The 27,486-nt window shown below is 40.2% G+C and overlaps 2 protein-coding genes across 5 annotated transcripts in view; both read right to left on the bottom strand.

Moving 5' to 3' along the window:
* RBP1 (retinol binding protein 1) overlaps positions 1-182 on the bottom strand; it is a 32,767-nt gene extending 32,585 nt beyond the window's left edge. The window contains exon 1 of the mRNA XM_061465452.1: positions 53-182. Within this exon, the coding sequence (XP_061321436.1) occupies positions 53-125 (73 nt within the window). The 5' untranslated portion in view covers positions 126-182. The remainder of the gene's footprint in view (positions 1-52) is intronic.
* On the bottom strand, positions 1-26,111 carry NMNAT3 (nicotinamide nucleotide adenylyltransferase 3). Of its 4 annotated transcripts, XM_061465449.1 has the most exons (6): positions 26,035-26,058; positions 15,136-15,272; positions 8,494-8,677; positions 4,222-4,331; positions 1,974-2,083; positions 1-1,214 (listed from the first exon to the last, which is right to left on the bottom strand). In XM_061465449.1, exons 2-6 carry the CDS (start codon positions 15,242-15,244, stop codon positions 1,122-1,124), a joined length of 606 nt encoding a protein of 201 aa, XP_061321433.1. In that variant the 5' UTR covers positions 15,245-15,272; positions 26,035-26,058; the 3' UTR covers positions 1-1,121. The 4 variants fall into 4 exon arrangements, 3 of the variants coding, with proteins under 3 accessions (XP_061321433.1, XP_061321432.1, XP_061321434.1); XR_009745542.1 differs by lacking the exon at positions 4,222-4,331 and having other exon boundaries at positions 26,035-26,111; XM_061465448.1 differs by lacking the exon at positions 26,035-26,058 and adding an exon at positions 18,627-18,728 and having other exon boundaries at positions 1-2,083.
* Between the last annotated feature and the right edge of the window lie 1,375 nt (positions 26,112-27,486).

Below are 27,486 nucleotides of genomic sequence, written 5' to 3' on the forward strand. Positions count from 1 at the left end.
AAGACCAAGATGGGCTACATTTATTGATTATTAAATATAAACGGAACCTTACCCAGGGCTTTCAGATACTCCTCAAAATTGTCATTGCTGATCATTTTCCAGTAACCATTGAAATCTGCAGGCATCCCTGCTTAGGTGACTGTCAAAATCAAACACAGTGTGTTGATTCTGCACCACACAGCTCACTGCCTTTCTTTGTGGCAAGCTTGAACTCTGGTTTCCTTTATCTCTTTCTTAGCCTATGTAGCTATGCAAGTTCTTCTAATCCGATTATTGTTGGAAGTGTTGCTTTTAAATCCTTCCACAAAGCTTGACTGCCGAGATTTCCAACAACAGCAGGATGGCTTGATTTAAACAGAATGAAACATTCACCTTCCATTCAACTTCTGTAAGGGTACTGATTATCTGGATGACCACTTTAACCATATTGCTCTTCATTCTTCCACTTGGAAAAAAACCCTGGTAAATAGCTTTAGCTTAGGATATTAGCCAAAGCTATACAAGTGCTTATCTTGTGTGGTTTTCCCGAATTCCTTCTCCCTTGAATATGCTCCAGCTACCCTATGCCACCTTCTTTTCAGAAAACAATCACACAGACTCTTTCAGTGAAAGCAGTTTGTGTCTGGCATTAGTTTAACTTGTTCAAAAGCTCTTTAATTCTAGAGAAATTCTATCAGTGGAAGCTGTTCGGCCATCCAAGGGCTCAAAAAGGGCCACTTAGGTGGAAACTAAGGAGGAGTGGTTAATTCTGTACATTGTAAATGCTACATCACTACTGAACGCATGCTTTCAGTTAATTTAAGCAACACTGAAACACAGAAGTAGCACTTTATAGAGATTCTATATTCTTTGAAGGGGTCTTCTGTCAAAAAATGAGATGGAGTGAATAAGCAGAACAAGCAATCAACATAAGAGAAAGGATTTTTCTGGCTAATGTTAGGGCTCAAATACTGATAGCCTTTTAGCTATTTTCATCTGTTTCCCACAGTGTATTTTCAAATAGTAGAGATGAAGATCCTCTTGGATATGTCATTCAATCCAGGGCTTTGGCAATTACATAGAAGACTCTGGATAAGAGAAGCAAAGAAACCCACTCGAAATCGGGGGATGAGGAGTGTCTGTCATTTGTAAATCTGGAGGCTTAAAAGTGACATGAGTGGTGCATGCATTTCAAAGTGCAGACATCGAAGATTTATTCCCACCTCTTGTCTAAGCTGTCAAAACACAAAAATTATTCAGGGTCCTAAAAAGTCAAAGTTTAACAGTAATATATATTTAAATATATATATATATACACACAAAGATAAGTTACAGTTCATGTATTTTGCTGCTTCAGAACAGCATCTTTATCCTAAAGCTCTCTGTAGGATTACAGAAGTACAATTCAGGAAAGTGCTATGTTTGGCCCTTACATATTGCTGGAGATTAATATTTATTGTTCAGATCTTACTTCTTTTGTTTCACAAGGAAGCTGGTTTTATGTATTTTAAGCTATGGAGCTGAGCATCCCAATTTCCTGCTCACTACCACAAACAAATCCATGAATTTAAAACACCAAACAAATTCAGGAGGTTTTGGACTGACTTATTTTCTCCTCATTAACAAGAACCAAGCTTCCTCAAGAACTTTATAGGAAAAAACTCTAAGTTTGTCCACTTGACACACTACAGACATCAGTCATTGAGTGGGTTTACTGGTGTGCTATGCAGCTTCAAAGGCTCAAGCAAGTCACCTTCATTCTTCCGCTCACTCTCTTCTGTGTAGATATTATGGTGTGCAATGTAGGCTATAACAGAATCAGGAATGAGATACTTGACACTTAACCCTCTGCGCAAGGCATAGCGTATCTGTGTTGCACTGATTTCATTCTGAATCCATTCTTTCACCAGAACAATATTGTGCTGAAATTTAGATAAAAGTTCTGATTCTTTGATATGCTGAGCAGGATCAGAGCCAGCACGACTAACACAGACCAAACCAAACTTTTCCACTACTTCAGTGATGTGCTCTTCCTTCCAGAGATTGGGTGTCTTAAATGTCTGTAGAAAATCAGCCCCACAGAGCAGCTTTAATTCTGGTAGGACTGGAAAGAGAAAAAGAGATTTCTATAGTTGCTTGGGTTTTTAGGAAGGCTATACTTAAAATTGGTTTCAATTCATCACTCTTTTTTTCTTTAATCATTTACCTTTACTATAGTTTACTTCCAAAAGGTTGCAAGAAAAATTCAGATTGGATTTTATGTGTCTTGCCACAATTACTTTATCACATACTTTATCATAACTCTGTTTTCAGTCCCCTGGGGTTTATGTCACAGTTTGTTTTTTAACTAAGAGCAACCTCCATAACAAAACAGTACTCTGTCCCACACTGTATTAGAGCTAATCTGATGCCAGAGCTTTTATAGTGTTGATGGGTTTTCCCTGAATGTACATGCATTACAGTTCTACGGTACTAGAAGCTAAATTAACAGATCATAGGCTGTTACAAAAAGGCTGTCAATTTTATAGATACATCTCCATATATCCCCACATCTCACATGCCAATGAGAAAAATGAGTCTTTGGCCCTTCAAAGGCACTTTGCTAAATGAGGACTGCAGTTTCCACTATAGATGATGATATAAAACCCCAAAATCAAGGAGGGATGGCAAATTCTTGGGCACTGAAAAACAGAGAAAGGATTTTGTAGTCTTGTTATTCTCATCTTCATCCTGAGTAACCAGCACTAATAAGCTATTCTAAATGTATAACAACTGCAATAATTCGTCTATACCTGTCCTCAATGAATCTTTTTATTTGTAATATATATTTAAGTGACCTGATTACTTCATGCGGAACAAAATCATGAGGTTCAGTATCTCACAGCACAGAAGTCTTACAGTTTAGTAGGCAGATATTTCATAGACAAATAGTATATTATGGAAGCCTGCCAATGCTAAATTCAGCCATCAAGCTGATCTTTGTGAAAGCTTCACTTAAGTGAGTTAGCCTTTATACAAGAAAACCCCAATTCTACAGATTTCACTGTTGGCAGGGTTTTTTTGGGGAGGAGGAATTAGGGAGCAGTTGCCTGCCTTTGAAAGTCTGTGCTAACCAACTTCTAATTTTGCATCATAAAATACCAGGTTGGAAGGAACCTTTCTTGGCAAAGCATAACCTAGACAAGATGTCCCAGCAGTCTGTCCAGCTGAGCCTTAAAAGTGGCCAGTGCTGGGGAGATTATTCCAATGGCTGGCTGTTCTCACTGTGAAAACAGAGGAGGAGAAAGGAGAAAAAGGGGAGGAACTTTGTTCTGCTCTGGAGTTCTCAGTAGTTCTTGATCATTCTCCATGTCATGCTAGTGAACAAAGGAAGTGGGAAGAAACCATTCTGCTCCTCTTGGTGTGCCACATACGTGTTTAGTATAGCCAAATCCGTATCACTGCCCAGTTGGTAAAAGCAGTGAAGACAGAAAAAGTAAGTAAAAACAAGATACCAGCAATCATGATGCTGCAATGTGGAAGAATCTGACTTGCTCACAATCTTTAACCCCATCAGACACAAGATTCTACTGCAGCCCAAATGCCTTGAAGCTTGTTTTCCTCTACCATCTATAAAGATACAGCTCATCATTTGGAAACTTTTTTATAACCACGAACAAATTAAATGCATTATTCATGTTCAAGGAGTGCTGCAATACTACACAGTGTAATGTATCAAAAATCTAGCAGCATCCTACCAAGTCATAAGGCTAAACCAGGAAACCCAAACCTGACAGTACAGTGTTTCCAGAACCTGCCACACTTCTAATGTCAACAAAAGCTATTCTGTCCAGAAATGCAATGAACGTCTGTGCATCAGCAGCACCGGTGTGATATTCATCTACTTCATCCATTGTTTTACACTAAATTACAATTCTAAGTAATCCCTATACTTTCTGATATTTCTTATTCATATATCCTGTGCTTTACAAAACTATCAGGGCCACAACACTCATTGCTGACACAGCCAAAGAGATGCTTATAAAACCAAGAATTAATACAATTCCAAAACAAATCTCCCATCTATGTGGGAATAACTGCAAGTCATGCTGGCATTTGCCATGGCTTGTTTTTGGCAGGCAGCTCCAACCCTCAAAATTTACCAGCTACTATGTTCAAGTTCTTCATCAATTAGTCTAATCTGGTACAGCTGTGTGATTTTTTATGCTAAACCAAGAATCATGTTTACAGTTATGAACCAACCTGAGTGCTGGTAAGAAAGGGAATCTTCTGTAGCTCTTTCTATGGGCCGCTTGTTTTTCATGAATTCCTTCTTAGACTGGAGCAATCTGAGTGATTCGTTGTAATGGTGCCTGCATTTAAAATAAAGGCTTCTGTGTGAGGCAATCCTCTCAGACGTGCACAAAGCGATTACCTGGCACTTTCAGATTCAAGAACACAGTCTGCTTTCATGCACTTTGAATACAGTTTGGTAAGAATTTAGCATATTCCTTCTGCCATGAGATCAGTAGCCATGCAGTTCACATTTTGCAGAATTCACAAGCAATCTCTGTAATGGCATTCAAGTTTTCAAATGCCTTTTTGAAATTCTGCCATTATGGCAATTTTACTATAACATTGCATTTGAAACATTGTGGAGTTTTTTGCTTGGAATAAGATTAAATCACACTTCATTCACTAGATTTAATTTCTGGATTAAATACAACCTCTTATGGAGATGTTTCCACAATGTGTGCTCAGTTTTCAGGAGACATTCTTGTTTTCTCTCATCCTCTTCTCCACAAAATGCATTCCCCAGGTTTTCACCTTGTGGTTTTCCCTTTCATAGAATCCCAGACTGGTTTGGGTTGGAAGGGACCTTAAGGCTCATCCAGTTCCAACCCCCTGCCACAGGCAGGGACACCTTCCACTAGACCAGGTTTCCCCAAGCCCTGTCCAACCTGGCCTCTAATTAAAAGAATCACAATTCCGAGAAATTCAAAACAGACGATTCTCTTAAGATTTCTGACATCTGTTGTGCTTCTAATTTTATCGAGTTGAGATCTGTGAAAGCAGGCAAGGATCCTTTTGTCAGTTTTTCCAGGTTTCTGTTACTTTATTCTTTTGCTGCTCCTGATCACTGGTGGCCCACTGCAGTACTGGTACTATCACTTTTCGGTACTGGCCCCTTCTTTGAACATGAGAGCAAGATGTAAACACCTAAGTCCCTTCCTTTCAAATCAGCATGGGCTTGCTTGACTAGAATACTCTGTAACTTGCACCATCCTGAACCACACTTAGGCATTGCTCATACTGACATGAGCCAAAATCATTTCAGGAATCATGTTCATGGTTAAAAAGAACAGGCAGGCATAAACTCAAGCCAGGTCACATCTCTGTCTGTTAAATGTACAGCCAAAGTGACCAATAGGCCTTATATAACTGTATCTAAGCAAAGATCATGAGTTACAAGGTACAGTTCAAATTCAGTATGTGTACAGAGCCATAGATAACCCTGTGAATGTCTGGCGTAAGAAATGAATTTATAGTTCAGTGATTTAAATGTACAGGCTTCAAATCATGCAAATACTTTAAGCCACAGGAACAAGTTGCCCAAGTGTCAAGAACCTACACCTAGACAGGCTGCAGAACAATGTCTGACAATACTTGATGCTCAGGCAGTGGCTAAAGAAACTGAATAAACACGAGGTGAGGGATATAAGGGAGTAGAAAGTAGGTAGCAGTAGCTTGGCCTGTGCTTTCCTATATTTCTATTTTGAATCCTGCCTTGCTGTAAACAGGCTGATGCTATGTATAGCCAAGCACACTAACTTTGCATCATGGACTGACATTCTTGGTCCACGATTCAAAAATAACAACTCTTGGCAAAGGGCTCACTGCAGGACTAACGTTACAAAGCCTGCAAAATCTTAACTGTCAGGAGGTCTGCTCAGCAGGGAGCACTTCAAGTGTTGGGGCAGTGAGGGTTCTGTTAAAGACACATCAAGAAGGACAAACCAATCTGTCAGTTTATTAGACACTTTCTGAAACGTGTGTGAAGCTTTGAGTAACTGTGTAATTAAATCACAAGGACAATTCACCCATAGTTGGGTAAGAGAGATCTTTGCCAATTCTAAATTAATGCACAGTCTGTCTGAACCACAATCAAATCTATATTACAAGAGGAATGAATGTAGTTCTTTGGTTACTGATAATACTGTTTTCTTGTCTAGGAAGAATATTCACAAACAACAGAGGAAATAGTACTATCGTGTTCCCTCTTCCTCTCTAAAAAAAGCCTTGGGATAGTGTCCAAAATTTCCATACTCATGCAATGTAACAGGCAACTAATAGCACCACCACAAGTGGGGTATGAGCTTTGCTGTTTAACATGCCATAGCTATTTAGGAGCCTCTACAAAATCCACTGAGCTTGATTAAATATGACATTTTCATCACACTAAGGGAAAAGAAGCACTGTACAAAAAGGCCATTCATGTGTCTCGGGACACAATGTTCTACCGCAGTTAAGTGTACAATTCAAAATACTGATAGGAAGAGACATCAGGTACAATAATGGTTTTTGCCTTTGCCTTGCAATAGCAAAATCTGTCTATGGGTACTACAGTTTCCTACCTGAGGAAGTCTATAGTGAAGGCAGCAATTGGCTCTTCATTCTTGGACCAGGGAATAATCTATAGATTAACATTCAACACTTGTGAAGAAGCTCAACTCTACTATAAACCACTGCCTGTTTAGACTTGGTCTAAACAGGGTCTACCCCTAAAGCCACCTCATTTTTTAATACTCATATGTGATGGTTAAAATATATTGTAAAACCAAAATACCTACGTGTGCTCTTTCATCAGGATGCTGCTTACCCAATTCAAGGGACAGGGTTCAACATAATATTAATAAAGCTCATCTCTCCCTAACAAACGTCCATTTAATTTATTTCTAAAACTAGAGGTTCAATTCCTAGGCAGACAGGAAGTTTGGCTGTTCATACCACTTTGATACTACCTTCCCTGAGCAGAAATTGATAAACAGGTTTTTATTTACCTCTTACCCTAAAGGACGCTGAAGTGGATTTACAAGGTACAAACTTGATCTTGCAAGTAGCATTTGCTTCAGTTGGAGCTGTGCAAAATCGAAGGCTTTATAAGTAAGTAGGTTCACCTTATCTGTAAGATTTGTGGCTGCTTCTTCAGAGGAATATAGTTTTACAAAACTGAAATTTAGGGACAAAACCCCACACCCAATCAATGCTGCAGGACAGACCTTTTGGTGATTTCTCACCCTGGAATACACAATTGTGATAAGAGAAAAGAACAGAAGCAATTAGCGTCGCCTAGTCTTCCTCCTGCCCTGATCCTATTCAGCTGGCTGGAGGGAAGGGGCAAAAGAAGCAACTGGATGTCTACGTTCACACAGTGAGGCAAGTAAAAGCAGAAGTAAAAGGCTCCACTAGTTGTTTTGTAAGTATGTAGGGTATTCTTATGTATGATTTTGTAAAGTTAAAGGTCTGGCTTTGAATTGCCTTCACAGGGAGTCATAAGAACTTTCTGGGCTGTTACTGGAAGGCACATTATAGAGCCTTAAAGCTATCCAAGCAACTGTTCCCAGTTAGTAAGTAACCTAGAAAATGTGGATAGAAATGAAGGATCATTGACAGTCCTTATAGCACACTTGCCTTCTTGAAATCTTTCACTTTAACAGTATCTGTTGACTTCTGTAGCATCTACATTTCCAAAAAGTGGTTAGCACAAGAAGTTTGTGTTCTCATACCTTGCCCCATAATGCATTTACTACCAAGACCAACCATACAGGCAAAAGGCATGTTTCAAGGTCCTTGCATCAAGTTAACAGGTTTTGGACAAATCATGTTTTTTTTTTTCTCCTTTTGCACAAAACCACATCAAATTCAGTGATTTTGAAGAAAGCAGCAGCAGTTACGTGCTTGGGTTTGACTTTCCATTAGACTTAATATGAAAACTTCTCAAGGATGTGTGAATAGATAAGCCTGCAGGCATAATTATGCTAACGCAGCTTATCTGGAATGGGGATGCTCCTGAAGAATAGGTTGTAAACTCTCTTACCATCTGATTAAGATCTCTGTATTACCTGCTCAGAGATTTAAAAACAAGAGAAATAAGAGCCAAAACCTTATCTGCAGAATTCTTTCAATAACTATAATTCTGCAAGATCTTTTCTTGGCAGAGACTTCCCACTTGCATCTAACTACTGAAATGGCACAAGTACAGTACTGGAGTCTTGCATAGGTCTGGAGAAAGCCTTTTGGCTTTGCACTAGGAAAGCAGAGATAGGAAATGCTGATGACACAGCCTTTTTGAAGCAAAGCTATGTGAATTTTCATTGCATATAATATTCTCATAGCAGATGATGCCATAAACAGACATATTCTGCTTTGCTTGGGTTTTGCTATTAGGAGCGAGATCTGTGCATTAACCTTGTAGCCTGACAGATTTTTGGCAATCAGTAACTTCATAAAGAAAGGGAAAAACAATGTAATTACCTTAATACTTTTACTGTCTCTATCCATGTCTTCTGCTCACTCTCCCATGGATCAACTCGAATCCAGTCAGATGTTGCCAGGGCTAGTTTAGCCATTGCTACCCGGTGCCTTGCTGAAACCAAGCCTTTCTTTCCATAGCCATCATTAACAGGAGATATTATGCCTTCAATCACCCGATACCCTCCTTTTGAAGAAAGGACATAGAGAATAAAATAAAAATAAGTCATCTTCAAAGATCTTGAAAATTTAGGGTGGAGAGGACCTTGACAGCACATCTAGTCCAACCTCCTCAAAGCATGGTTAACTTCAAATTAATAAGAGGCTATGAAAACTTATCTAGGCATTATTTTCCATACAGAAACAGCAATTTACATTAAAAAGCAACCTACTTGTCCCTCTGTGAACTGCTCGCAATTACTATCAATATGTTTATCCTATTAGATGACTCAAAAGGAAATCTGGATGAACATACAATTTTCAAGCAAGTAGAGAAGTTTATAATTTATGATGCAAACTATCAAAATCGCTGGATCTAATTAAGTTTTATATTCCAGTAAGTTCAGTTTTTCTAAAGCCAGAGCAATTGATGACTTAAATGACCACCGCTTTGTTCTTCAGGATCTGATGCTTGCTATTTATCAAAATCACAGTCTTTTCATTGTGTTAAAGCAAGAATTACGGCATATTGCTGCAGCTGTGATTAATGTGATTCAGACAAATCAGAAGAACAAAGATGAGGCTAATGGAGTCTAAAATGAGACTTACAGCACTATGGTCCAAACATCAGCTTAGCAGCCATTAAAGACCCTTCCTATGCGGCTGATCACATTAATTAAATTTGAAAATATGCCCATATTATTCTACTCTTGTAACACAATGTAATCATTAACACAACAAGCTCTTTTTGTTAGACTTTGCAGCTCTGGCCTCAAATCAGCAAACAAAATATTGCTCTTATTTAAATAAATCCACAGGGAAATAAAGCACTGATATGAGCCACGTCCCTCAAGAAACAGAGGACAGGAAGGGTGTTTCACATAAACAGAAATGAAACAAAATTATTGTAAAGTAACATATACTATTTAAATAACTATATGTATAATACTGAAGGGGAGTGAAATCATCTTCCTTTTTTCAGATTAAATTGTTTCTTAAATACAGCAAGTTCCTTCTATTGCTTTGTAATGCAAATGATACCCCTGGACTCCTAATTTCTGATACTAGCACATGAGAATTTAATATTTCCTAATGAAAAATTAGTGACATCACATTTATTTTGATGTAATAGGGTAAAATTTTAAGAAGAATTCAAGTGAGTTGGTCTTAAAAACATAGCATTGAGAGTCAGTGAGATTCACAGGCCCGTCCCCTGTTGAAATGTTGAGTCCAAGTTACCCTCTGTTTTAAACATTCTCATTATAGGCAAAATGGGCAATCGAGCGTGATAAAATTTTCCAGACCCATGCAAAGATGTGCATATAATTAAGTCCATCTGTTGACCTGAAATTGGAAATGATTTCACTTGACTTATGAACAACAATTATTCCCTTGGTACATTGATAACATACAATACTGTAACCTCATTTAAAGGGAAATAAATTATAGTTTGGGGATTACTCTTATTAAATGTTTTTACTTACACAAAAATTTTATTTTCCACATTTAAATTCCTTTCTTTTTAGTTTCTACAGCTATAAATTGTTTCCTTATACTTACATTAATATATTAAATGTAAAAATGAAAATGGTGTGAGATCATGCTAGCCAAGAATGATTGCAACTCTGCCATATCCTTGTTAACTGTAAAAATTTCAGTCTCTAGTCAGGCCCAGAACTACATCAGCTGGATGAGGTAAGAGCTTCGCATGCCATATCACAGCTTGTTCCAAAGCAGAAATGAAGCCAACTGGAAGAGAAAAATCAAGGTTGCTAACACTTATGGTACCAAGAGAAAATACAGTAAGTGGTTGAGATGATTCACAACTAAGTAACCCAGCACTATACTAACATGATACACACATGAGCCTTCCACCTAAAAATACAAGCTTTAGTACTCAAAACATAGGAAAATACCTTATTACTGTCTCTAAATAACTTGTATCCTCTCCAGTTATTTAAAAGTTCACCTATTCAAATGTGACCAACTCAAATACGTGAATTCTCCCTTCCTGCAGATACCAACATTTGCTTAAAAACCATATAGGGAAAAAAGGCAAAACCAATCAAAAAGCCAACTGCTGCACCCAAAACCACATCCAAACACCAAAAAACCCTACACCACCACAACAAAAACCCCCAAACACCCCCTCTTCCCCCAACCAAACACAAAACCAAAACCAAACACACACATACAAAAAAACCCAACCCCATACCAAAAAAAAAACCACCCTAAAGGCTAAACACCAAAACCCTACCAACAGAAACACACACCAAAAAAATCCCCACTGAGAATAAAACACCAAAAAGCCTCCTGCAAACCGCACACACCTTGATGACGATGTGTTTTTAACCCACCTATCTTAGGTTTCTCACCAGTGTACTCAAATTCTGCAAGCATGTGCCAAAAAATTCCTGTTTTTTTTTCCTGAAGACTGACTTAATTTCCTTTCCAGCACTGGACAAGAAACTAACTTGCATATATTTGCACATTAATGGGAACAATTGCGGAACATGAAATACATAAATAACAAAAATCACTTGGACTGCAGAGGAGTCAGTCCTCCTTCGTGAGCAAAGTGGTACTTATTTCAAAACATAAACTGATGTACAACTTGCTGTCAGAAGGAAAACATTTATAATACAATCATAGAATACCAGGTGGGAAGTGACCTCAACGGTCACCTGGTCCAACCATTCTAGACAATGGATGACCTATGCTAGGTGTCCCACCACCCTGTTCAGCTGAATCTTAACAGCATCCAGTGCTGAGAATCCATCACTTCTTCCCTGCAGAGATTATTCCAATGGCTGATTGCTCTCACTGGGAAAAATTTTCCTCTTCTGTCCAATTGGAATCTCTCCAGGATTAACTTGCACCAATTACCCCTTGTCTTTCCCATGTGACTCCCTGCAAAATGGATCAAACTCCTGTTCGACCATCTAAGATGCAACAAGAGTTTACATTAACATAAGATTTCATTTCTTCACTGAAACAAGAACTGACACGCTTGCTTTTATGAACAGGGTTAACTGGATTAATTTCTTTCATCTGCCATCTATGTACATACATTAAAAATACATGATAAAATCCTGTATTGAAGTAACAGTAACAGCTTCCCTTGAAACCACAACAAAATCAAGTTATCCTCCCAGAACTCAGCCTACTAATGGTAGGAAAACAAATACAAAGACTCGTCGTGGTTTCATTTAAACCAAAATGTTTATTTTATTTACAGGCTATAATTAGCTGGGGTGGAGGGAGGGATATCTAACATCTTTGTTTAGATTACCTATCAAGAGGACACCATCCTCTTGAGATTGCCAACCATGAAAAAGGGAAAGACAACAGACAAAGCTTTTTTTACTTCATGTTCAGTCACCTTCTGTGAAGGGAATTCAACAGAAGGAAAACCAAAGAGGTAAAAAATTCAGCAATCACTGCGTTGAAATTCAACATGAACAACCAATACATCAGAGCATTAATGGACAAACTTCTAGGATAGCTCTGCGTAGGATGGATAACTTTGCCTTCACCACTTCAGAGCGTTTGAAAGATGCATTCACTCAATTAGATGAGGTGTGCAAAAACTGTAGTGACAGATGCCACATGAGTATCTGGACAAACATCAATCATATCCACCTGGCTGAATGAACTACAGGGCCTGAAGATGCAGATTTATCTCTGTAGTCAGGCAGCCACTCAAATACATTGCAACTTCAGGAACTCCTCCAACAGCTGAGTAACTGAGCATGAACAGTCCTCTAACAAATGCTGAATCATCTCCACACATCACATCTATAATGAACATTTTGCACCAAGACCTTAAAAAACAGCTCACTTCTACTGAGGTCACTGGATTTGGACAAGAAGAAGGAAACGCAGTATCCTGACAGCTATAAAAATGAGTTATATCCTCCAGAATGGAAGGATAGAACCACAATTTTCAGAGTAACAATGTGAATAAAAGTATTGCAGCTCTTCTAACAGGACACCTTATTGTGAAATGCTCTCATCAAAGCTGGTTTTTCTCATCTAACATGACTGTGAAGCAGTGATTCTCTTCAGAGAGGCTACAAAACAGATGACTAGGATTTCACGTTAAATGCAGTCATGTATCTATATTGCTATACACACTATCAAAACAGTAGGATCAAAGTGGTTTTTTTTTTTGTTTTCAATTCCAGTTATAAGAACTGTTGTAGGAAAAACAAAGTGAAGTCACTGTATATACTGACTTGCTGCTGTTCCAGTCTGTTCCTATCCCTTTCCTGAAAATACCAGTCTTTTATTCAGCTACACCTCTTGAACACCATAAACTTCCAGATTCCCAAGGCTGGTTAGTGACTAATTTCTCCTTGGACTTCTCATCTCTGCAGCCCAGTGCTGCATCTGACACAACCCACTGACTGTCACATTTTCCCCAAGTTTTCATAAGATAGTAACTCATTGTCCTTCACCTCCCCCCTTGCATCTGTCTCATCACAGATAGAACCATCTTGTCTTTCATACCTCCCTCCCTTGCCCTCTATGCCTTGGTCTTATCTGGAAACTATGGGTGAAGCACGTACCCTCCCATGGCAGTACTCTGGAAACAAGGCTTCAAATATCTTACATAGATTGAGTCTAGTACTATTTCTTTGGACTTTACAGTCAAATGATAAATACAAAGAGAAATAAAAGCGTCTGGCATTAGGTATGAACAGACTGGAAAGGCATTTGCCTCAATGCAAGTTTCAAGAAACATTTTTAAAACCAGGATTTGAATATGAGACAATTCTAGCTACGTGAGAACATGTAAAGAGTCAAATTGACACAAGCAGAGACAAATTCCAAACAGCGAGAATCATTATTCAGTCGCACATAGCTATGTCTCTTGTATTTAAAAGGCAGCATGACAAGGTTTATCGACTGATATTAACAGAAAAAGAGTGACTTACTTGACACGTGACAGTGAAATTCAAGTACTGCTAAAAGTATCAGAAACTCAGTAAAACTCCCTACTTAAAATAGGGATGTATGAAAAATAAGACTAGATAGCATTCAAAACCGAAGTGATGTGCAAAAAGCTGACAGGCAGAATTACTGGATATGTCAGTCAGGATGCACACTAGTGATAGTCATGTCATTCACAACAGTAAAACTGGATTGCCAAGTCAACTCTAGCTACTGCACAACTCATTTCTGTGACTGAGCAGAAATACTGAAGGAGCACCAGAAGTCACATTCTGGCAGCCTAGGGAACATTGCCCCTCATGCTAGTTAATTGTTCGCTCACTCTAGTCAGGCATTCAGTGTGTATGTTACCTCACAAGTGTACTGTTTCCACTAAGAAGGGAATCAATGCAAATACAGCAGACTACCACCTCACTTTAAACAAGCTTTAGACATGTATAACTATGGTCCTCCAGCCCCACTATCAGCTCCCAGTCTGCAACTAGTGCTTCTCCCCAGGAAATAAGCTCCAATTTCTCTTCTCCTTCCCTAGGTAATCACAGAAGTGGAAACAGGACTAAAAACATGAGAGAATGACCAACCGATTTCCTCGGTGGGAAAATATAAAACAAGAATTGATCATTTTAAGTATTCTCACAGGATATGGCAAACATGTAGCTGCTGCTTTTGCCACACAACAGTATCAGTGAGTTCCAAATTCTCCCCCCACATCCCCACAATTTGACAGCCAAATTCCTGTTACTGCTACCTTCTGTTCAGGTTCTTGCTGAAAAACCTCCCTAGGAACTTCTATAAGGTTCCAATAAACTAAAATTCCCTTCCAATTCTTTCCAGAAACATATGTGTATATTTTACTGCCAAATGGAAAAAAAACCCTAAAAGCCTCAGCAGCTAAGCAGCTGATCAAGCTTTCAGTGCAATGCTTCTCAGCAGCATTTCTGATTCTTGCTGAGGTTCAAGATTTTACCCACCTTTCTCCCGTGTTGCCAAAACCTTTTAGCTTGCCAATACCTAGCTTTTCTTATCTTCTTTATGAGGAAACGCTTTTGCTAGGGGAGGTAACTTGTACCTCTTAGTGAAGATGGATAATGAGTAATTAAGGATTCATCTTTTCTCCAGTTTCATCCAGCTGTCAAAACTGCTAACGCTTCTTCGTATTAAAACACAATGTATTAGAAAAGCATGAAATCTGAACGCAAACACTTCTTCTCAGTTTCAAAGCTGCTAGGTGTAGTCTTTCACAAGGCTCTGCTTGTTCCATGAATATGAGCCTAAAAGTGCTGATAAAACTTCCACTTTTTTTGCATGAATATTCATTATACTTGTTTATGTACTGAGCCAAAGGAAGAGGTAATGCTAGACTTTCTATATTGAATATGCCATGAAACCTTCATATTGAATGATCACTAAAGCATATTAGAATTCAGCCAGCTGCACAGTGACAGCTTATCTATAGCAAGTGTTAATAATCCTTCTTCCTTCTCACAGTAAACCACCATGGGTGTGTGATCCTACCACCACCTTACTGACCTGTTTGGTGCAGGTGATCTCTAGCCAGCTCAAATAAACGCATATGCATGTTTGTGATGGGGTTAAAGGAGCCACAGGCTAGAAGAATGAGAGGTATCCTGCTCTTCATTCTGACATCAAAACATCAAAGCTCCACCCTAAAGAAAAAAGATAATATTACAAAGACAAACTTGACAAAGAGCAGTCTGCCCACTGTGTATTCCTAGAACATCAGTAAAGTATCAGATCATTCCTCTTTATCATCACAGCATACAAGAAGCACTACCTCAGAAACATGTGTTCTCTCATATTCATTAGCATCACTGAACAGTTTGGGTTGAAAGGTACCTTCAAAGCTCATCCAGTCCAAACCCCTGCAATAAGCAAGGACATCTTCAGCTAGATCAGCTTGCTCAGAATTAGGAAAGCATCAACAAATTCTGTTTCTCCACATACAGAGATGGATAGAAAGTATTTCTAGAAATTCATATTGTCACTATTATTAAAACCAGACAGATTTCATATATGGCTTTTAATTTTTACCTTTTTTTTGGCAAAAAACCCAAGGGTTTGTTCTGTCTTGCTGTCGACCCCCTATTAATAATTTTGCAACCTGCGGACCTGCTACAAAAGCAGAGTTTTCTTAAAGTAAGTTCTTAAAAAAGACCTTTGCAACATATGACAAAACCCCACATGCCATGTCCAAACCTACAGGTCTGACTTCCTTACCTGGTGGCCAGCCAGAAAATGTGCTAGCCAGACTACCAACAATTGCCTGCAGAGCTTCCCTGGTGATGGCAGAGCAAGTGATGGTGGGTCAACAACAGGGAGTAGCAGGGAGTAGAAACAACTGCTTTTAGAGGAAAAGACCACAAACCTTATAAAGCTATGAATGGCATGAACGGGTGGGGAGCAGTGCTGTTAGGACCCTTGCAGGTGCATTTACAAAGAACCCTTATATAATTCCGCTAAAATGTCAGTCATCTCAGTAACAATGTGGCAGCAAGCAGTTTTAGTCACTGTGCTTGGAGTGACTTCAGAAGTGATCCAGAATATATCTGGGATAATAAAACCATCTGTCCCCCACATACGTATCTGTGAATTCAATTTTTTGATCATAGAATCACTGGATAGTTTGGATTGGAAGGGACCTTAAAGCTCATCCAGTTCCAACCCCCTGCTACTTGCAGGAACACCTCCCACTAGACAAGGTTGCTCTCTCTCCATACGATACGACATCTTTGCAATGCTCACACCTGTATACCATACATACACCATTTCTCTTCCCTTCCCCTGGTCTCCAGCTATATCCATCCAACGTGTAACAGTCTTCCTGTAGAACACACATGCATCCCAAACTTCAGTCATCATTCCTGGGTTAACAGACTGAATCCAGTAAGGATTCTGTGCTATGTTTAGCCAAATCCTGTCCTCCATCTGCAGCATACCAAAGCGCTCCCTCTTCACTGTTCTCAGTCCTTGTTTCTCCTTCCCTATGCACCATTTTCTTACTTAAGAAAAAATTAACAGCAGTGACTAAATCAATATCAAGTCGATGTTTTATAGCTGCCAACTCTATCCATTCATTTACAGAGGATTTATGACTCTGAAGACTAGGACTGTACTATTTAACAGCATTCAGTGCATCTAGAGACAAGTTTTAATACTTTCATGTCACTACTGTGACATGCTGGCAGTTGGAAAACTTTTTATAGAGAAGATTCTTCAAAGCATATGTCTTACCTGTACCATGAACATCTAGTACTGAATATACATATTCATAATATGAGTACTCAAATATTTGAGTACATATTGAGTACATAAAGACTCTTTTATAATGCTTTCAGTTTAATTTACTCCTTTACTATGACGGATACAAGAAATGAAATGTATTGGGTAAAAAAAACACTTGCTACCTTGAAAGTTTGATATAAATTTAAGGTCTACAATTACAGCAGCTATAGGGAGCACATTTCACAGCACTCTCCACTCTGATTTACTATTGTACAGACACTAACAAACTCATACATTACAGGTTCTTAAATCAGAAAAGAAACCAAACTCACTGTTCTTTTTTTTCAATATCAACAGTTCTGTTCATGTATCTTCATTGTATGGAGAAGTCTTTTTGCCTTGAACCAGGAAGCCAAACGTTAGTATCTGTGATTAACTCAGAAAGAAATCACTGCTAGACCATTTAGGTGTTCTCCTATAGTCCCCATTTTGCTAGATATATTCCATTGCCACAGATTAGTGGATGCTAAACTCTCGATGATAAATCAATTTAATTGCAGACCAAGAATCTTCTAGGAGCAGAAACTTTTTACAATAAAAATGTAAAAACAAACCACAGCATAATGCTCTTACCTTTCTTTCTCTGGGAAAATGGTGGAATAATCCCCATTTTCTAGAAAAGGCTAACTGCCCATAGAACATTCAGCAGTACTTAGCACAGAGCTCTGCAGCACTTTAATCTGGTTAGAAAACTAACGATACTACAATTACCCAGAACTATGCAGAAAATAAGTCAAAAAAGAGCAGCTTGGCAAGCTGTGTTTGCTCTCAGCCTATTACACAACACCAGTCCCTGCACCTTTTGGTAGCATTTCAGCAAGGTCAAGAGAAGGCAAGCGGTTCCTGGCATCATCTGGAATTTGCTGCAGTATGGTCCTTATAATTATTTTTCCAATAATCCCTAGTGATTGCTGTAACTCTTACATTCAACTCCTTTCCTACTTCTTGTGCCCTTATAGCACATGAATAAGCTTTTTCTTCTACTATAGTTGTATAAACTTCCTATTGTAAGTAACCAACAATCACCCTTCTATTTGCATGTATGAGTCAGTCATCCACAAAGAAAAATATACTGGTTTCTAGAAAAGGAGGTCACATGCAGCACCCAACAGAAGGTGGCTATTTTGAAGCAAACAAACTGCTGATTTAATAAAAGCACCAACTTGTCTGTCAAAATAAACCATTACTAAAACTTCAGAAATTCCCCTTGAGAAGCCGTTTGTGTTTTTTCTTCTATCAACCTCTTCTGCAGTTTTCTTACAATTAGTAAAATACATTTAGCAGAACCTAAGGCAAATCTAGTAACAGAAATACAGCTTCCATACAAATGGTAGATACCTAAATAACTAAGAAAACAATAGCTGAAATCTGTTCTTATAGAGGTGGCAAACTAATTAACCCCCTCAAAGTACTACTGCAGAACGCTCAGATGCAAAATAATCATATATAGCAACCACAGGGTAAGGCAGGATTCCCAGAACATCCAGCAAGACCAAAGGTAAAACAACAACATCCATAATCCCACTGCTTGCCTCTCCGTTTGAAAAAGGAGCTATATGCTAACTGCTGTGTTAGGAGCAACTAACTCCTGACACTTGTTATGTAGTTAGAAACGAACATCTCTCTGGCTCTACAGATGCATGTACTTCTAGCAAAGTAAGGAATTAAAATAAAAGTAAAAACATGGCTAAGAAGACTTTCTGTGCTTCAGAGTTTACCTGACCACCTTGGGAAGCAAGAAGGAATTCTTCTGCAGCGCATAAGGCTGCTCAGTTTGTTAAGCACATGATAGGTCTTCTCCTTTTCCTGTGAAATTCTGCTGTTAGTTACTGCCAGAGGCAACAAACCCAACTGAGCAGCTAAGGTTAATGAGTATATAAAGCTACTGTTAGAAACAAGATGCCCTCCTACACCAATTCAGTAGCATCCAGGTGCCCCTAAGTGTAACATACTTCACAGAGAGAAGGCTATCTGCAATTAAATTTTTAAGCCATCAAAAGCAAAAGCATTATGTGCCTTTCTTAGGCTAATATATGAATTTGCATATTAACACTGAGGATTTTGCACAGCAATGAGGCAGTTTTAGTAAACGGCTCCTAGGCTCAAGAGCTCACATTGCTTGCTATCTTTATATTGTAATTAAATGATCATTTTAGATTTCCACTTGCTTCATCTTGTACAACCCAAGAAACCAAGGAAATTATACAAACATGTATGTGCCCTGCCCGTTGTATAAAATGTCCTGCTTGCTCTTTAAGAATGTCTTGGCCGCGTGGGGATTTCCATCTATTCAAAGAGGTACGATCCTGAAACAATTACAATGAAATCAGGTACCTAATTACAACTGCAATCACATTGCAACTATCAAGTGTTAATTTTCATAAGTCCTTACAGCAACTGAAATACACATTCAAAACCATGCAGTTACAGCATCTTCAGAACCTTGACTGTTCCTCCATTGCATGAGACAGCTCACTCAGTGGGCTGGACAGTCTGACACGGCACAGCATTCCTTCTGTTTGTGAAGATCTCCATTACAGTTTGTAAGCCTATATGGCTAAGTTTTAGTTCCTCCTGCTTAGTGTCAAGAAATCACCACTGCAATGAAATCAATTTGCCTCATTGAAGCATTTCCAAAAGTAGAACATCAAATAGCTCTGACACCTACTGTGTCCTCAGTGCCGTGCTGTGCCATGCCCCCAGTGTCCTGAGCTTCTCAAAGGCCTATTAGACCATCTGAGCGCTAATTAGCTTATCATAGCTACGCTAAATTCTAACATTTGTGTTAGAAAAGAGTGAAATTTCGGCGACCCAGATGGGACCCGCGGGCATTGCTGAGGCAGATAGCGCCTCGATCCTGCTCCAGCCAGCACCAAGAAATTCTCAGGGAGCCATCAACCGCGACCGATCTCCGCTGCTCACGACGGACCTCTGATACGGTAAGAAAGGTGCTTTTTTTTCTTTCAGATTCGGACACGGTGCCGATCTCTGGTAAAGTATGGTTTGGTAAAGCCCGCCTGTAAGACATGGTGAAAAGCTGCATTTGGTTGGGCAGGGAGCTCCCGGGGTAAGCCTAGGCGCCATCCGTTAGAGAGTAGCGAAAGCTCTGCAGGTTTGGCAAATCTGGTCTGGTTTTTTGTTTGGTTTCATGCTGCGGGATCAGCATCTGTCTAGCTAGACATTGTAACTCAGTGGTGTGTGTGTGTGTGTGTGTGTGTGTGTGTGTGTGTGGTGTGAAAGAAACTTGTTTTAGAGATCTCTTTGTATTTGTAAAATGTCGTCGATCCCTAAGTCGTCCCCATGAGGCTGTCTTTTAAGCCACTGGAAGTAGGGTCGATTTGGGCAGAGTATGAAGAAAAGTAAACTAATTGATTACTGTAATGTATGGCGGACACAGTATGAACTAGAGGATCAGGAGAAATGGCCTGAAAATGGGACTTTGCAGTATAATACTATATTGCAGTTGATGTTATATTGTAAAAGGGAAGGAAAATGGGACAAGATCTTTTCTTTGCTTTAAGAAATAATGATAAGTGGCAAAAATCCTGTGGAATAATGGTTGTAAAGGTAAATGCTAATGAACAGTGTAAGGGATGTGTTACCGAAAAAATGTATGAAATGCCTTGCTGTAGACAATAGTTTACAACACCAGAGGGATATTGAAAGTCTGAATTTGGCAGTTGCTCCATCAGCCCTGCCAGCATTAGATATGGGGGGGGGGGGGGTGGGGGTGGTGGAAGAAGGTGATAGTGATAGTGATCTTGAGAGTCTGGGTAGTTGTGAGTGCAAAAGAGATCAGAAAGTAGACACACACACACACACACACACACACCCCCTCCGGTTTCACACAGAACTCGCCGGAGGGGAAATCGGGAAGGAAAAATGCAAACCCAGGTACCTAAAGCAGTGCTGGTACCTTTAAGACAGGGGGTGGGAGCTGAGGGCCCGGTGTATGTTAAGGTACCCTTCTCGCCTGGAGATTTAGTCATCTGGAAACAATCAGCAGGACCATATAGAGAAAACCCTGATAAAGTAGCCCGTGTAATAAAAATGATTATGAAAACCCAAAATCCAACTGGGGGAAAAAGAAGTGAAATTTTTAATAGACACAGGGGCTACCTATTCAGTTTTAAATGATTTACATGGGAGGTTAAGGGGAAAGAACTATGACAATTGTGGGAGCCACAGGGAAGGAGGAAATACGGCCATTCTTGCAGCCCCTAGATCTGCGATTTAGAGGGAAGGAATTAACACATGAATTTCTGTATGTACCTGAATGCTCCATTCCCCTTTTAGGACGGGACTCATTGGCCAAATTGGATGCAATGATCATTTTTCAGAATAGTGAATTAATAATGCAAATCCCCGAATCAAAAGCAGGACAGATCTTGGTTCTTAAAGAAAAGCCTATTGCTCAAATCCCAAAGGAGGTAGAAGAGGCTGTAATACCGGTAGTTTGGGAAACAGAAATCCCGGGAAAATCAAAAGCAGCTCAACCAGTAACAGTGGAACTAAAAGATGGAGTTAGGCCAGTAAGAATAAAACAATATCCACTGAAGCTAGAAGCAACATATGGGATTATAAAAATAATTGAGAAATTTTTAAAATATTGAATTTTGGAAGAATGTGAATCAGAATATAACACTCCAATTTTTCCAGTAAGAAAAACAAATGGTGAATATAGGTTAGTACAGGATCTGAGGGCAATAAATGAAATAACAAAAGATATCCACCCAGTAGTAGCAAATCCTTATACATTGTTAACATCTGTGAAGGAAAAATATAAATGGTTTACAGTGATTGATTTAAAAGATGCCTTCTTCTGCATTCCTCTTGATAAAAGTAGCAGGAAACTGTTTGCATTTGAATGGGAAAACCCACAGAACAGATGAAAGACACAGTTAACATGGACCAGACTCCCACAAGGATTTAAGAACAGCCTGACTCTCTTTGGGAACCAGTTGGCCAAGGAACTGGAAACATGGACTACTCAAGGAAAGGTACAGGTGCTGAGATCACAACATCTTTTATTGCAATATGTAGATGACATCTTTATTGCAACACAGCAGGAGTCATTATGCATAAAGGTGACTATTGAGATCAGGAATCAGCTAGGCCTAAACGGTTATAAAGTCTCAAAGGAAAAGGCACAAACTGCATGTACAACTGTATTGTATTCAGGATGTGAAATTTCGCAGGGACAGCGAAAGCTAGAGATAAATCGCATAGAGGCAATTTGTGCCATTCCAGAACCACGGAACCTACAGGAGTTAAGAACATTTTTGGGCATGGCAGGGTGGGGCAGATTGTGGATAATGGACTATGGACTCATTGCTAAACCCCCGTATGAAGCCCAGAAATCACCTGCTTTTGTTTGGGATAAACCACAGAAAGAAACCGAAGGAGGCATTAATGAAATCTCCGGTACTGGGACTCCCAGATTTGACAAAGGATTTCAGTTATTTGTGCATGAGAGACAGAGATTAGCGCTGGGAGTGTTAACCCAGAAACTTGGAAGCTGGAAAAGACCAGCATGATACTTCTCAAAACAACTGGAGCCAGTAAGTGCGGGATGGCCTTCATGTTTAAGAGCGGTAGCAGCAACTATTGCTCTGATACAGGAGGCCAGAAAACTGACTTTGGGAAAACACATTGAAGTGTTTGTACCGCACATGGTAACAACTGTCTTAGAACAAAAAGGGGGGTATTGGTTATTCCCTAGTAGAATGATGAAATATCAAGCAATTTTGACAGAACAAGATGATGTGAGTTTAAAAAACCACTAACCTGTTGAATCCAGCAGCTTCTCTGAAAGGAGGAACCCTTGAACATAACTGTATAGAGGTTATCGGGCATACATATGCAACCAGGACAGATTTGAAAGATATACCTCTTGAACAACCAGACTGGGAACTTTTCACAGATGGAAGCAGCTTTGTGGAAAACGGGACACGGTATGCAGGATATGTTGTAACGACGCAGCAGGAGGTAACTGAAGCAAAAGCATTAGTCCCTGGTGGCCCTGATACCTCTCAAGGTAAGCCACTCCACACCTATCTCCCACAAGCTCCAAAATATTCAAAGGAAGATGAAAGACTAGCAGGACTTTTGAAAGCCCAAAAGAATTCTGAGGGGTGGTACACAACAACAACTGGACAAGTAATAGTACCCCCAGCAATAATGCGAAAAATCCTACAAACTGAACATCAAAAATGTCATTGGGGTGCAGAAGCATTTGTAACTTATTTAAAAGGAGGAATAATTTCCACACAGATGTTAACTATGGCAAAAGCAGTAGGGTCAAAATGTGAAATTTGTTTGAAAAATAACCCAGTGGTGAAAAGACAAGCGGAGATGGGAAGGATCAGGATAGGGGTAGAACCAGATTATTGGCAGGTTGACTTTGTGGAACTATCAAAGGTACAAGGGTATAAAATATCTATTAGTAGGGGTTGATACTTCTTCTGGATGGCCAGAAGCCCTTCCCTGTCGCACCAATCAGGCAAAAGAAACAGTGAAATGGTTGCTCAGAGAAATCATTCCACGATTTCGAGTCCCTTTAGGGATATCATCAGATAGGGGGCCACACTTTGTTGCAACCATAGTACAAGAAGTTAGTAAACTATTAGGGATATCATGAAACTTACATACCCCTTGGAGGCCTCAATCTAGTGGACAAGTAGAAAAGATGAATCAAACAATAAAGAGCAATGAGGAAGGGATTCAGAGACATGAATTTGCAGTTACAAGCAACAACTAAAATGACCTTGCAGAACAGAATGGCATTGGACATGTTACTAATTAAAGAACATGGTATTTGTGAATATTTGAAAGACAAAATAGACCATCGCTGTATTCACATTCCTAACGTAACTGCAAATGTAGAATATGACATTTCCCAACTAACTAAAATTGAAAAAGAGACAGGAAAAGAAAAGAAGGACATCGAGCAGAATTGGGTAGGAGCACTATTTGATAGCTTGGGCCTTCATCTCACTGGATGGGCTCATTCCCTCGTGCAAACTGTAATCGTGATATTGTGTTTTTAATGATATATTTGATGTATCTCTGTATCCGAAAGGAAATAACCTGCAGCAGTGCATGGACTTATCGAATTATAGGAGCGGTAACTAGAGAATATCCAAAGTACCCAACACCCCTGCCCACCTGTCAGGAAACCACTACTTAAAGGAGTGAAAATACTTGCTGAAATGAAGTATTTTCAAAGGGGGGAAATGTTAGAAAAGAGTGAAATTTTACGTTAAAATACTTATATAGAGCAATAGAAATGACTATATTTGAAAAGTTTTCGAATCAATAGTAGACTTCTGTATATTAAAAGAATGTTGTAACTTTGCTGTGGTAGCCTCAGCAGTAGAAACTAACATAACAACGAGAAGGACACAGGATGCCTCACCTAAGACCTTGTGGTTTAGAACAAGGAAGCTTTGTCTAACTGTGCGTCTTGATAATACAGACGTTCAAAATATTTGTATTGCTTACAAGGAAGCTTTGTCTAGAAATAGAAACCATGTATCTTAAGCAGCAGAAAATTTCATCTCTGCAATATTGGTAGCTTTGTGAAATCACTGCAACATAAAAGGACAAGCCAAGTGAGGAAGTGAGAATGCTGGCGTCCACATAATGGTTGTGGCCTGTACAAAGAACAGAAAGGTGAAAAGAGTAAGGGGAGGAAGACTCCTTACTTCATCTGAGGAAGACTCCTCAGATGCCAGAGGGGGCTGCGCAAGCGCAGAAGAGGCTGATGTCATAATGGACTAATGAAGTAATCCTTGATGCATACGTATTAGTTAATGTAGCAACACATGTTGAACATGCATTAATTGCAGAACTTTTATGCATAAATTGCGAACGCGATGTGACAGGGGGAAGCCAGATTTGGGCGCGTGTCCCTGGTTTCCCAGCGCTGCAATAATGCACCTCATATAACCATTCCGGTGGTTATGTGTCAGCTCCTACGCAAACATTTGCATTTGGGAAGTTAAGGGTGTGAAGCTAAACGCTGGAGTCACATGATGTACCTAGACTTCAGCAGCAAATTATAACACCTATAAAGTGCATTACTGGCACATGCTGTACTGCTACAAAGCTTGAAGAGAACCAACATCAGGAGTCCCTCCTAAACCCAGATAACAGCTGCTGCACAACCTCTTGAAGTAGAGGCAAAAGAAAAGGAAGTTACACAGATTAAAAGAAGAAGTAATCATACAGCCACTTCTCTTATTTAATGCTCACTGGTACACAAGTTCAGGGGGAGAGGGGAAGTTTTGATTTGCTATTTTAAATATACCTGGCTTTAACCTGAGAGAGGATATTTAGATTAGACATTAGGCAGAAATTCTTCCCTGTGAGGGTGCTGAGGCACTGGCACAAGGTGCCCAGAGAAGCTGTGACTGCCCCATCCCTGGCAGTGTTCAAGGCCAGGCTGGATGGGGCTGGGAGCAACCTGCTCTAGTGGAAGGTGTCCCTGTCTGTGGCAGGGGTTGGAACTGGATGAGCTTTAAGGTCCCTTCCAACCCAAAGCAGTCTGTGACTCTATGCTGTACCTGTGGTCCTGGATATACGTTTGTAGCACATTCGCAGTGCCGCGTACACCAGACCGTGGCAGCCCACGCGCTGACGCCAGCGCTCCTGATGCCCGCTCTCCCGCCGGACCCTCGGCCGCCAGCTCCGGGCACATGGGGTGGGCCCACAGCGAAGCACCGCTCCCAGCCCCGCCGGGCACAGGCCCAGCTGCCTGTGGAGGGCCGGAGCCCGAGCGGCAGCGGCGCGGCGGCGGAAGAGGCCTCACCCGGCCCCACTGTGCACGGCGCCGCGGCAGCTCTGCGCCTGGACGCCGAGGAAACGGCCGCGCCGCTCGGGCCAGCCGCCACCCAGCCGCCTCCTCCTCCCCTCTTCTCCCTTCCCTTCCCGCCTTCCCTACCGGGGTGGGGTCGGGCCGGGTTAGCTCCGCTGCACCAGCCGCTGTTCCCCGGCGCTCTTTCCGCGCTGCCACCCGCTCCACGGCGCTAGTCCGGGGTATCGTGGTCTCCCCTCACCCAGCGCCTCGCCTCGGCGGCCCCCTCTGCCTGGAGGGCCCGGAAACCGCTGCTGGAACGCCTTTACGCGCCTGAAAGTGGGATTCTAAACCTTCAGCGTCCTGCCGCCATTCCTGTTCTTAACGATTGGCTCTGGAGTCGCGCTTTAAGGGTCCATTTGTAACTGTCAGTTTGCGAGTTCTTGTGGCTTTCTTGTGGCTTAGGAAAGTGAAGCTTTCTCTAATGAATAGCCTCGTGGAGTCACCTTCTCCATCAGCTGCTGAATATCTTACAAAATACATACATGTCATAGAGTGTGTGTTAAATAGCTTCTAGCAAAAAAGAACGCCCACAGAGTTTTAAGTCATTTGCTTATTCTCTTTAAATCATGTAAAATTCAGCTTCTTGCGATGTCAGAATGTCACCAGTTAGTTTTAGAATCTGCCCCAAACCTCCCATTGTTTATAATGTGAAAGGGAAGCACAACTATTCCTCGTGTCAGTGTGATCATACATAGGATCCTGGATTGTATTTTTAAGCTTTACAGTGAGAATTGCACATGCCAACAATAAACCCACCGTGCCACATGGAGGCCAAGCACTGCCTTGCAGACCTGCGGGTGGTCTCTCCCAAGGCTGGGAAAGGGATGGTTTCAGCATTTGGGTCTTCGCCTTGTGGCTGGGAGCAGGGTGTCCACTTAAGAAACCCTGAAATACAGGGTTTGATATAAATACAGATAAGTATATTAATGCCGTATCTCCTGCTTTATGTAAATGTGGTTTGGGGTCTTTTGCCTTAATGCTAATTGTGATTATCCCTGAAGCTGATATTTTTAAGATTAAAAAGGTGTCAGTGCTGAAATTGTGGTTAGCATGTGTGTGTGCACGTGTTTCTCCGTGACATTTTCTTACTCTCCTCTGGTCCTGCTGTGTTCCATGAGAATTACTTTAGAATACAACTTATAATTTTAGGGAAGTACTATTGTTAGTGGTGAAGTGGGTGTAATCATCATTTAATACAGGAAAATTAAGGACTAACAATTCCTTACATATAAACAGCCTGGAGTGTAGATGCTCTGGCTTTAAAACCCTTTGGGATTAGGCAATGATGAAAAGCCAGCCAGGCAGCTTGGACATTAACTAATGTGTGTGTATAAATAACCATAGAATAATAGAATCAATGAATGGTTTGGGTTGGAAAGGAATTTAAAGCTCATTCAGTTCCAACCCCTACACCTTCCACTAGACCAGGTTGCCCAAAGCCTCATCCAACCTAGCCTTGAACATCTTTCTAATCAAGGGATCTATAATGTTACAATTCCCCCAACTTCCTTTGAGAGAGAAAAGTCCACTTTAAAAAGCTTTATGAATCCAACATCCTAGTGTGTAATGGCTCATTTCTTTTTGCTGACAAGGCTTTCTAAACATATAAAGCTTATTCTGAAAAGTAGGAGCTAGAATTAAAACATGCTCTTTGTAGATTTTGGATTACTGTTATGTGTTTTGGGAATAAGTAAGATTCCCTAGAAAAGGAAACATTG

This window comes from Pezoporus flaviventris, unplaced genomic scaffold, assembly GCF_033815535.1.
Source record: "Pezoporus flaviventris isolate CSIRO_AGI_PZ_B2104156 unplaced genomic scaffold, CSIRO_AGI_Pfla_v1 ptg000040l, whole genome shotgun sequence".
Classification (NCBI taxonomy): domain Eukaryota; kingdom Metazoa; phylum Chordata; class Aves; order Psittaciformes; family Psittacidae; genus Pezoporus; species Pezoporus flaviventris.

Bases quoted from the DNA above. Each gene is read 5' to 3' on its own strand.
- NMNAT3 (XM_061465448.1), bottom strand. From the start codon at position 15,244: ATGAAGAGCAGGATACCTCTCATTCTTCTAGCCTGTGGCTCCTTTAAC. The intron at 4,332-8,493 runs GTAATTACATTG...TTTTAAATGCAG, and splicing joins GAGACAGTAAAAGTATTAAG to GCACCATTACAACGAATCAC. The intron at 2,084-4,221 runs GTTGGTTCATAA...TTCTCTTTCCAG, and splicing joins CCTTTCTTACCAGCACTCAG to TCCTACCAGAATTAAAGCTG.